At 38.1% G+C, this 12495-nt stretch overlaps 1 protein-coding gene across 1 annotated transcript; it reads right to left on the reverse strand.

The window, feature by feature from the left end:
* Window positions 1-591: 591 nt before the first annotated feature.
* Window positions 592-3902, reverse strand: LOC132645585 (uncharacterized). Its single transcript, XM_060362648.1, has 2 exons — window positions 2918-3902; window positions 592-875 (listed from the first exon to the last, which is right to left on the reverse strand). Exon 1 carries the CDS (start codon window positions 3736-3738, stop codon window positions 2923-2925), a length of 816 nt encoding a protein of 271 aa, XP_060218631.1. The 5' UTR covers window positions 3739-3902; the 3' UTR covers window positions 592-875; window positions 2918-2922.
* Window positions 3903-12495: the final 8593 nt, after the last annotated feature.

The following is a 12495-nucleotide window of genomic DNA, read 5'->3' on the forward strand; positions in this document are numbered from 1 at the left end:
TTCTGTTCCAAGTTTCCAACTCTCTCAGCAAACAATTGTAGCAAGTCCTTCCAAGTTTTTTTTTGTTTTCTTTGTCCAGTCAAAATCACAATAGCGAATGCCACATAAATCCAAATAACAGGAGATCTTCCCGTATTTCTCAATTTCAGTGACCTAGGGTGGGTGAAGTTAAGCTATGGCAAGCACGGATCCCTGATTTCTCCCCAACCCCGAGCCACAAAATGCATGTCCTTTTCTGCAAAATAGAACTCATCTACTCATCCACCAGATATAAAAACTACAAATTCCTATTCACTAGAGACTTCTTAACCTATAGAATTCTTTCCAGTGCTACACCTTACATTAAATTATTTTCCCTTGCATTGGAACACCATGCACCTATTCCGTCACCAATAAATAACATCAATCAGCTAGGGCTATGTCGCATAGTTCGTCAATGCATGCTTCCCTTTCTTATGCTAACTCTATTTCTAATCCCGGACTCATATTGGGTATAAAATTTCAAGTGAAATCAAGAAATAACTCGGAACTTATCCTCAAACAATTATTTTTGCCATCTAGAGAAAGAAGAAATAAAAGACACAAGCTGCATATGTCAACACCGTCTATCACAACTGAAGTCCTCATTCAGTCATCAAATAGTCGCAGTTATAATAATTAAAAGAAATGGAGAGAAAGAGACAGATATTGTTAAGTACATCAGTTTGAAATCTCCTATCTTGCAAAGTTACAGAACTCTAGCAAAAACCGACGAACATTGGGTGCACACAGCTCTAACATAATTGAAATCGCCTTAGCCCAGAGAATCTTGTAGCAGCACCATTCAAGCATGCAGGAGAAGATATGACCAGTTGACCTTTACAGTAAGCCCTACACTGCTCAGAGAGAAAACAATACAAATTAGTTATGATTCAATTTGGGCCAGGAACACAGCTAAGGATTAAGAGGGAAGGAGAGAACACTTCTTCTGAAGAATTCTTGATTAAATGACTGGAGGATCCTTAGAAAATTGTTTTTTCTAGTAACGCAAAAAATGGATTCCCACACATTAGTTATCATGGTAGGTTAGTAAATTCATTACATATTTGGTGGCTAACCCTTTCCATGTCAAGTAGTACAAATTCTTTTCCTTATGATAGTCATAGGCAGATGTACATCTCTAGGCAGTAGCATCACACTTTACTTTCAGTGCAATAGGACCCAGTGAGCAACCGAAAAGATGAAGAGGACAGAACGCACAATAGTTCAACATTTCAGCTTCTCACAAAATTATACAAGTCACAGCCAGATGCAACCAGGACTAAGAAGCCCATCAGATAACATTTGGTAAGAAGTTTTTTTGAAGAATTTGATTGGTGGATTAGTTCATGGAAGTTGATGTATTTGGTGGGGGTGGTAGTAGTAGTAGTTTTTATTATTCCTGAGATTTTTTTTGCGAATGGAAGAAGAGGTTATGGGTGAACACAACTCCTTGACAGTTCTTCAACTTCAAAATAAAATTTCAACCTTACAAAACAAAAAAAAACAAAAAAAAAAAATTGAAACACACATCCCTTTTTCCAGAATTATAACTTCACTTTTGCACAAAGTTACATAAACAAATGGCAACCTAGATTATTTAATATCAAAGGATTACACAAACAAATGCCAACACGGATTATTTAATACCAAAGGTCAACTATGGCATTGACTGAGAGGGGTGTGTTCTGTAAAAAAATAACTTCAAACAAGAACCTCAGGGTATCCAAAAAGGTGAACCTAACAAGTGCAGATGGCATAGAACCAATCTTATTGCAGACCACCACACAATTGAAAACAAGAAGACAAACTATACAAACCTAACTGCAACAAGCAAATGATAAGACATATTTCTAAAAGAAATCAATAATTAACAGTTGAATAATAGTCCAGCATATGTCCTAAAATCATACATCCAAAAAGAAATTGTCCTCAAATAACTTTATATAAGAATTCATAAAAGTTTCTGTACTTCTCAATTTGATAACAAAGAAGTTCAACCTATAACCTTTGAAAGAATCATGGAACCAATTATGTAGATTATCCTTTTCTAGACCAATCTATAAAATGAGAAGGACGATAAATTTAATATTGGCAATGAAAACTTATTAGAGCCTCTGATCAAATAACATCTGATGCTTGAGCTAACTGTGCGCTATCAATACAAAAGTAGCAATGAATACTTAAAGAGCTATGATTAGCTATGATTAAGCTATGATTAGCCTGAAGACGATTGCATTTCCTGAAGTTAAACAGAAATAAACTACTCTAGACATATAATTCTTCTCCATGAATTACTAGAATTTGAACTAAGATAAGCATTACAGAACTAAAATCAAAGTTTGATGTTAGACAACAACAAAGTGCTATATCTTCATTTGAGTCATCTTTCAATCACCTAACGGACAATATTTTCGCAGGAGCTTGTAAATTCCTATTCCAAGGATCAGCACACAGAATATAAACTAGATTCATAGAACTACATTTGAAGTCAGATTGAAGTAGATGACAGCTAGAACATGTCCACTGTCATATTATACTACCTCTACTTGAAAGCATTAATTCATAAAATAAAATTATACTCCATCCACTACTATTTTACATGACATTACCTTCTGTAAGGTTGACATTATTCCATTAATCCACTATTAATAATATTATATATAAAGTCTTTGTAATTTCCACGAATTCCGATTCATTAAGCTTTTCTACTTAAAAACTAAATCTAGTTCTATATCAACTAAATTTTCACATTTCATTACACTACCACCAATATTATTTATTTTTTTGATAAGTACAGTACCACCAATATAAAAATAACTCAAATTAACATATCAGTCTTGAAACCTAGTTTAAAAAAAAAAAAAAAAAACGTAACATAAAACGAAGCAGTACGCACCAGTTCTACTGCTGCTGATTCTGCTGTGGAGGAGCATTAGGTGGAGGCGGCATACCAGGACGCGGCGGTCCATAAACAGGAACCTGACCACCAGGTGGCGGTGGTGGCATACCCGGTCTAGGCGGCTGTCCACCGTGCATTCCAGGTGGTGGTGGTCCCCTCATCATTGGTGGCGGTGGAACACCCATAGGCCTCTGTCCACCAAACTGCGGCGGAAACTGTGGTGGCCCACCAGGACGATACTGTGGTGGTGGCGCCATAGGCGGTGGTGGGCCCCCCGGCCTCTGCATCATCTGCATTGGCGGCCCACCACCCGGCGGCCTCATAACCGGAGGCGGGTAATTAATTGGCGGAGCAGACACTTGCGGCATTGGAGGCCGAGATAACTGAGGCTGCATCATACCCGGAGCGGGCCCACCAACTCCCCTAACGGGCCCAGCAAGGCCCGGCTGGGCGTGTACCAGAGGCCCGGTAGGAACACCACGACCAGCAGCGCGACCGATTCCGGGTCCGGAAAGAGCAGACCCGGCAGAAGCAGATTTGACCCGAGATTCATCAGGTGGAGGTGGGCCTTCAACAGTCATGGAAATAACTTCTTCACCGCGGAGAAGTACGAGACCAAGTGTACGACGATCTTCACGTTCTTCTTTGGAACCCTTTGTTGGTGGGAGTTTACGGAACTCTTCACAGTCACCGAGTACGAGATTCATGTGTCGGTCGAATGCCATGAATTTTCCGATGAGTTGACGGCCGTCTTGGATTGTAACACGCATGCGGTAATTGATGTATTGAAGCATTTTTGAACTCTTTGACATCGACATTTTGACTGAATTTGGAAGCAAAAACGAAAATGGAGCTTAGGGTTTCAGGAGGAAGGGATATACGACGGCGAAGGGGTGGCGCCGCTAGGGGAAGTGTGATTTTTAAGGGGTTTTGAGGATTAGGGTTTTATGAGGGTAGTCGTGGATATATGTTGAAAATAGCGGGCCTTAATTATTACTACCAAATACCAATTTTGGCCCTTATGCCTAGACAAACATATTTAGCGACCTTCGACTAATAAAATTTTGTATCTTCCCATAACAATTTTTTGAAAATTTGTAAAAAAAAAATCTGGAGTGCCGTTTGGCAATAAAAATTATTCACTTTTTTTCAGAATTTTTTTTTTCACTTTTGGGCGTTTGGCCATAAATATTCCGAATACAACTTCAGAATATCAAAAACTCAAACAAAAAAAATCACTTTTTTACAACTGCATTTCACCAAAAACTATAATTTCAAAAACTATGACCAAACACAACTCCAACTCCAACTCCAACTTCAAAAATTTTAAAAAAAGTGAATTTATTTTTGGTATCTATGGCCAAATGCCTAGTAAATATGAAATCATGTGAATACTCATCTTTTACATTGAAAAATAATAATAAATAAAGTCGATATGCTCGCATCTTACTTGTGCACTAAGCTAAAGCGTGTGGAGGCTCGCTTAGCTTACATGTCTTGACTCGGTTATAGATAAAGTCTGATTCAGTAGAGGCTCGATTAAAGCTTGGACTCGACGTTATTAATTTGTATTCGATAATAACTTAAACAGAATCTGAAACTAAATGTAAAAAGGAATGATTCGAGCCCACTGAATTCACACTGTTTCTTTAAGGAAATTATTCCCGTCAAGTATCCGAATATATCCTCCTAGGATAGAACGAATTAACTCATCAGAGTAGCGGTACCTCAAACCGCGGTGAACGGCGAACGCAATAGGCAGCAGCAAATCACACATCATATAATTGAAGCGCAGAAAGAATGAAGAAGATAATCAGATTTTTCGCTAGGAAAATCTGAAGGGATGACCAGATATTTATAGCTAACAACAGGTGTGTGTTAAGAAATAAGTGTCTTTTCTAAAAAGGCATGTGCCTTTTCGGTAAAAAAAATTGTCTTTCAGAAAAGGCAAAGAAAATAAAACTTTCATTTCTCATTCACACCAAAAACATTTAACACTTGACTCATGGGTCGATTGATTTGGTCGGGTCATGTGATTCGTACTTAAAAATGGAGCAAAACTCATATTTGCCTTTGTACTTTGCCATTTGTTAGAATTTTGGTTCATCTGGGTCTTCGTCTTTATGATTTTGGCTCAAAATTGCCCTTAGTCACTAACGGCGAGACCATATTTGAACCAAATTTTTAACCACCTAGATAAATTTGGATCTTTTCCTTATTCTATAATAATTTGCCTCTATTTTTGTTAGATTAGAACAAAAACTTGCCACATGGCGATACTACCGTGGAAATGCAGTTTCACATCAATCCAAAACTATTATATCCCGTATTTTGTACATTCGGATATTTCAAGGTAGCCGCGATAAATTAAGGGCGAGCCTACTATTTTCCTCCCAATTTTATTTTAATACACAAGTTGGTCATTAGTGGTATGAAAATATTGAGAAAGGCTAGGGGTAAAAAGGGGGAAAAAGTCAAAAAATTATGGTCATGAAGCCACAAGTGGCTGTGTGGCATGTGTCCACATTTTTAATTGATGGGGCTAATTATGTATATGGACCAAAGCTTACATAGCAAGATATTATTCATCCTTGCTTTATTTTAAGAAACTTCAAGAAAGAGGGAGAAGGGGACATGTGTCCACCTTGTATTGGTAGAAGCTATATATATAGAGACAATTGATGACAAAAATAAGAGATATTCATCTTTTAAATCAAGAAAACTTGGAGAACCTTCAAGAAAAAAAAAGAGGCCATATTCGGCCATACTTGGCCGACCAAGAACCTAGAAAAAATTGATCAAAAAAAATATTTTCTTCTTGTATTTCAACCAATTGGAACGTTCTCTTTAACGTGGAGTAGTTATTGGAACAAGCCAAGCATTCATTTGGGTGATTTACAAACCCTAGCCAAGTTAAGAAGTGAAGTGAGAAAGGTAAGTGTGAGGACCCCACACCCCTTGCGATGTGATGACCCCCAGTGCCAGCCCCTTGTCAACTGGACACCCATGCATGATTGACATAACATGACATACTCAGGTATTGTAGCAGTGAAATCACACATAGTTCGCTACGCCCTGCAGAGCTTCGAACCCGTGACCTCAGGCCTTTTGTTCTCCCAAAGGAGACGACTCTCACCAACTGCAGCTCAATTGGTGAGAGTCGTCTCCTTTGGGAGAACAAAAGGCCTGAGGTCACGGGTTCGAAGCTCTGCAGGGCGTAGCGAACTATGTGTGATTTCACTGCTACAATACCTGAGTATGTCATGTTATGTCAATCATGCATGGGTGTCCAGTTGACAAGGGGCTGGCACTGGGGGTCATCACATCGCAAGGGGTGTGGGGTCCTCACAAAAAAGGCGACTTGTGTTTGAGGATCTGCAGGTGTAACCCATGCATGCTGCGGGTTGCCCTCCATGACTTGCTCATGTACACTGCATTATTGTGGCAGTGAAATCACACCAGTTCGCTGCGCCCTGCAGAGCTTCGAACCCGTGACCTCAGGCCCTTTGTCCCCCGAAGGAGCGCCTCTTACCAGTTGAGTTGCAGCTCAATTGGTGAGAGACGTCTCCTTAGGGAGGACAAAAGGGGAGAGGTCACGGGTTCGAGGCGCTGCAGCGTGTATTCTCGAATTGTCTGTGTCTCTTGCTCATACAATACCCAAGTATGTCATGTCATGACAAGCATGCATGTGTGTCCAGTCGCAAGGGGCTGGCACAGGGGGTCATCACATCGCAAGGGGTGTGGGGTCCTCACAGTAAGATCTAATCTTCTGTTTCATATGTTATGAATGTTTTGTACATGTTGTAGTGTGTGGAAATGGATGAAAACCATGAAAATTGTGTGTTGGGGTGGTGGCCGAAAATAGGCTACTTTGTATGGCAAGAATGAATTAATTCTATCTAGTATTTTGGTTGTTGTCGTCATGGATTCTATGATGAACATGAGAGTTTAATGATTCAAATTGAAGTTGAAATTGTTGTGGGCTATTTTGGAAGCCAATGTGGATCGAATGTAGTCTCTTGTATTTGTGGAAAATAATGTGGTTAGTGTGTGAATTATTGGTATAGTTCATGAATTTGAAGGAAGGAAATGTGTTGTTATTGTTATTGTTGCACTTTGGAGGTTTCGGGTGGAATGGCATATTAGTTGGGTTGTTTTGAATATTGTGTAAATTGTTTAAAGTGTTCTTGAATCATGTTAGAATGATTTCGGATTAACACTTGAACGTGAGATCATTGGTGTTAGCTTGACTGTATGTGATTAAATGAAATGTCGTTGAATTGTGTAACAAGGGTTGTTAATGTTAGAATATATTTTGGATTGATTGTTGAAGTTGTTAGTATGATTGTTGGTATTGTTGTTGATAATTTGGCCGAGTTGAATTCTCGGATTGTTGATTGATAATTTGGCCGAGTTGGACTCTCGGGGATGGTTGTATTTACAGGGGAAATGCTGTCGAAATTTCGGCAGATTGTAAATGAATTCATTTGAAGGACTAAGACAAGTATATGACAACAAATCTAATAATTGTGTAAATCTTCTTGAATGTAGACTAGCGATAGCGAGCTTGGACAATTAAGCGTAGCTAATAGGACGTGGAGCAGGCATGTAAGGCTTACCATTTCTTTCTTTTGGCATGTCCTAGAGCTAAGTAAGTTATGATACGTATCCTGGGGTAACTCTATTCTTGATTCCGAGCTTGCTAATGATTCTTATTCACTTTTTGTTATGAGTATACTTAGTATAGTCGAGCTTATTGTACGATTGAATAATAAGCAAAGCATAAAGAATTCTTGTTTTCTTTTAAAAGAGTTCTGTAAGTAGTAATGTCCCTAACTTTCGTAGGTGGTCTCGGATTGTTTTGGAAATGTTCGTAGAGGTTTCTATAATGAATAACGTTCTTAACTTTCATATGCTAACTCGGATTGTTTTGGAAACGTTCATGGAGGTTTTAGAATAATGTCAATAACTTTCTTATGCTAACTCGGATTGATTTGAAACGTGTTTACGGTTTACTAATGATTTCGAGAAAACTAGTTTTGTATTAAACGAAACATAAAGTTGATTTTCAAAACCACTCCGAATGGGGTGCGAGATTTTATTATTTAGATTTCCAAAAAACCACTCCGAACGGGGTGCGAGATTTTACTATTTGAATTTTCAAAACCACTCCGACGGGGGTGCGAGACTTTACTATTCCATTCCACTTACGACTTATGTTTACATTCCATAGCATCATTATTATTATGTCGGAAGCGGCATGCCCGAAGGGGCCATCATTATTATTATGTCAGAACCGGCATGCCCGAAGGGGCCATCATTATTATTATGTCGAAACCGGCATGCCCGAAGGAGCCATCATTATTATTATGTCGGAACCGGCATGCCTGAAGGGGCCATCATTATTATTATGTCGAAACCGGCATGCCCGAAGGGGCCATCATCATTATTATTATGCCGGAAGCGGCATGCCCGAAGGGGCCATCATCATTGTTATTATGCCGGAGGCGGCATGCCCGAAGGGGCCATCATCATTATTATGTCGGAAGCGGCCGTCCGAAGGGACTATTGTGATACTAAATTTATATTGTGTATTCTAGAATTTGCGTATGCTGTATTTATATTGTGCATGCTGGAATTTGGGTAAAGGCCACAGGACTTGGTTCAGAATGCTGTTTCAGGTTACTTACAGTTTGACTTCTAAACTTGTTTACTGCTGCACTTTCCTTGTTTATGATTCAGTAATGCTTTACATATTCAGTACATATTCCGTACTGACCCCTCTTCTTCGGGGGCTGCGTTTCATGTCGCGCAGGTGCATACAGATGAGTAGAGGATATTGCTAGAAGATGTTCCAGCTGAATTGGTGAGCTCCATTTCCTTCCGGAGTGTTGCCGAGTCAGAGTACTTACGATATGGTATTTCATCTATATTAGAGACTTTGCAGACAGTGTCCTGTGGATAGGGCGTCGAGGAGTCGACAGTTATGTAAAGCGACCATATGGGTCGATGTGTCTTTATGCTTTGTTTCCTTTGTAAAGATTTTATTTGTGACTAAAGGTTTTCTTGAATTAACGATAAGGGAGAAGTCCCTTACTTGGAAAAAAAAAAGAGGGTTTTTGACTAGTTTGCACTATGCATTTCACTTCGTAACTTAAAAGTCCAGTGAGGGTATGAACATAATGAGGGCTAAAGGGGTTCGCTCGGCTCCGAATATGGGGTCGGGTGCCCATCACACCCTAGTAAGATTAGGGTGTGACAAAAACAACTAAAAAAAATCGTTTACAACACAATCAAAATGCATCAAGACTTAAGAAAAGAGAGAAAGATATCTTCTATAATTTTATGATTCGTCATTAACTCCATTTTGTGTGTAAAATTTGGAGTGTTGAAGTTTTTGGGTAATTTTAAAAATGAAAGTCGATGATATTTCCGTGAAGAAACTAATGTGCATGGATGGGTGGTGGCGAAGGGACGATGGGTGGAGAAATGAATCTCATATCAATTTGTAGGGTACTTTTTGGGTGGAGAGATTGATGGAGTGTGGTAGATTTTGACAACAATGGTTTTATATGGTTCATAGTAGCTGATGGGAGGTGGTAGAAATGGAGTATTGGGATGTGATGTAAATTGGTTGACGAACGATGCAATTGGGAACCGTAGTTGATCGTGAAATGGCTAGTGAAGAAATGTGTGGTGACAAAACTGAGTGAATTCTTTGTGTAATTAATTTTGTTGGAGGTTAGACTTTTCACAAATTACAAGTATAAAATTAGACCTTTTGCGAATCACAAAGAAAATTTTCCTACATAATATTGTTCCATTAGTGACTAAAGACACTTTCGAACTAAAATTATAACAGCGAGGATCTGAATGAGCCAATCTTCTAACATAGGACAAAGATAAAACTTTCTACAAAGCAAAATGGAAATTTTAACCCTTTCCCTCTTAAATAATAAAGTTCACCCGTTAGGTTCAACTATTAAGAAAATAGCAATTAATTGATGTGATTAGATTTTTAATTATATTGTCGTGTCACTTAAAGCCTACTTTACGTGTGAGGTGAAATGCATCGAAATGTTAAGATTAGAAATTAAAAAAAAAAACATAAATTAAAACTTTGAAGCAAAAAAAGAAATACCAAACATATGTTTTTTATTCCAATTTATTTAGAGTAGAAGTTTTAAATTTGAAATTAAAAGTATATCCTAATTTATCTAAGGAACAACATCATCCCAGTGTAATCTCACAGGCTAATTTATCTAGCGTAAAATCAAATATACATTACTACTATATATAACGTACAATGTAATGAGTTTTGTAGTATTTAATTACATTGTAACTATTTGGTTGGCCCAATCAAACTTGTTTGCTCTTTCAAATTGCCCTTGAATTTACTATTTATTACTTCATGTACCCACGTATGTTTCCAATAAATTTAGATATTTTCAAACCCTTTTTGATAGTATATCTTTTTTCTATGTATTATTTTTGCCCCAACTTTATTTCATTTTTATTTAGGTTGACATAATCAATTTGGTAAATATAATCAATTTTGAGCCCTTTAAAAATGCTTAAAAAGTTGTGAATAGTGATGATGTCATCAGATAAAAATAACTATGCATAAAAATAATTTAAAATGGTGTTGATAATAACTTTGAAGAACTCTTTTGGTACTGGAAGAGTACTCAGTCGATTAAATTTTCTAGAGTAATTCTTAATCACTATTAAATTTTCTTGATCTTATTTTTAGTAAAAAAAAAAAAAAAAAAAAAAAAAGAGAGAGAGAAAATAGTCGAATGCCCCCTCAACGTAGAAAATAGTCAATGCCCCCTCAACGTATACTCAGATTAATTATGACGCACTCAACCTTTGCGGGCGACTTATTATCCCCCCCCCCCCCCCCCCCCCAGCATTTTAAAAGTGGAATTTATACCCCTAGATGCTTACGTGGCAAAGTGAGTGTGTTTCACTCTCTTTGAGAGAGTGAGCACCAAAAACAAGTATTAAAATTTTATTTTTAATATATCTTTTCATAAATATATGTATTTTTAATTAATTTTTACTTTTTTTTTTCTATCTCATTTTTCACTTTTACTCCCTCCCTCTCTTGTTTCATCAAGAGCCACTGATGTGCCGTGAATTTTGGCACATTTGATGTCTTTTTACTAGATGTTTTACTAGTTTTTAAGTGTTTTTATATCATTTCTTATGTTATTTTGATGAATTTGTAGGGTTGGTTGACTAAGGAACAAAAATGATGAAAATTGCTGAAAAACGGACAACTTGGAGCTAAATGACGGTCTGTAACTCGAGTTACGGACCGTAACGCGATCCGTAACCTGAGAGGAAAATCCAGAAACATGCCAGCTCAAAAGGACGGTCCGTAACTCATGTTACGGGTCATAACGTGTACCGTAATCTGAAGGGAAATTCCAGTAAGATGCCTAATTATTGTCAATGTTACGACCAGAAGAACGGTCTGTAACACAGGTTACGGGGCGTAATGTGGGGGCATAATGCATTGTCCACTGAAGACTGAAGCTATGATCCGCTGGAAGATACAGACCGTAACACAGGTTACGGTCCGTCGAAAGAAGCCGCAACGGTTGACCTAATAGCAAGCTGACAAAGGACGGACCGTAACACGTGTTACGGTCCGTAATGATGCCGCGAAAAGTGTTTTTGTCCAGAATTTTGACGCGATTTTTGGTCCTATAAATAGTTAAGTTTAGGTTTTTCAGCCATTATTCTCTCTCTCTAGAACATTAACTCTTAGCATTCAATATTTTGTGAAGTTGTTGGAGCATTTAAGGCATCAATATCATCCTTAGTTCACATGGATTACTATTGTGAGTACATTATGTTATCTTTTGAGGTTTCCTTGTTGAACAAAAGTATGAGTAGCTAAGTTTAATTCTAAGGTTGTGGACCCTATGATGGGTATTATGTGAATGAGTTTCTACTATTGATATATGCATAATGGTTGTTGGTGTTTATTCAATCTTTATGTTTTAGTGTTGGGTAATGATTGCAAGCATTAGCCTAAATCATTATTCTAACTTTTCTTGGGAAAGTGAGTTAGCATTGGTAAGATTGAATAACAATGACTCGGGGTGTTAACCCTCGTTTAATAGACTAACTTAGGAATAAGAACAAGTCTAATTGGCATTATTGGTCGTTCTTTGATATCAACTCTTTTGTATTTGGGAAAATCATAAAGAGGAAATACGGCCTAACTGTTGAGAAACATTAGGAAGTCTTTAAGAGATCAAGTGCAAATCCTTAGAACAACCATTAGAAGTATATCACATTGAAACCTGAAGCATAATATCTAATCGAAACGGGGAACACAATCTTAGTCTCTCTCTCGCATTAGCCACTGCCCCAATGACCCCTCTTCCTTCATCTCCTTCTCTCCACTGCTTCCACTACTGCACCAATGACCCTTCCCCTTTCCTTCGTCTCCTTCTCTCCCTCCCGCGGTACCACCACCACCACCGACGAGTGGCCACTGCCCCACCACCGCCTCCGGAAGTTGGTGGTTTTCAGAAAAGAGAAGAAGCAACCTCGTG

Source organism: Lycium barbarum, chromosome 6, assembly GCF_019175385.1.
Source record: "Lycium barbarum isolate Lr01 chromosome 6, ASM1917538v2, whole genome shotgun sequence".
NCBI lineage: Eukaryota > Viridiplantae > Streptophyta > Magnoliopsida > Solanales > Solanaceae > Lycium > Lycium barbarum.

What these genes read in the sequence shown, in the direction of transcription:
- LOC132645585 (XM_060362648.1), bottom strand. Translation starts at nt 3,738, where the DNA reads ATGTCGATGTCAAAGAGTTCAAAAATGCTTCAATACATCAATTACCGC.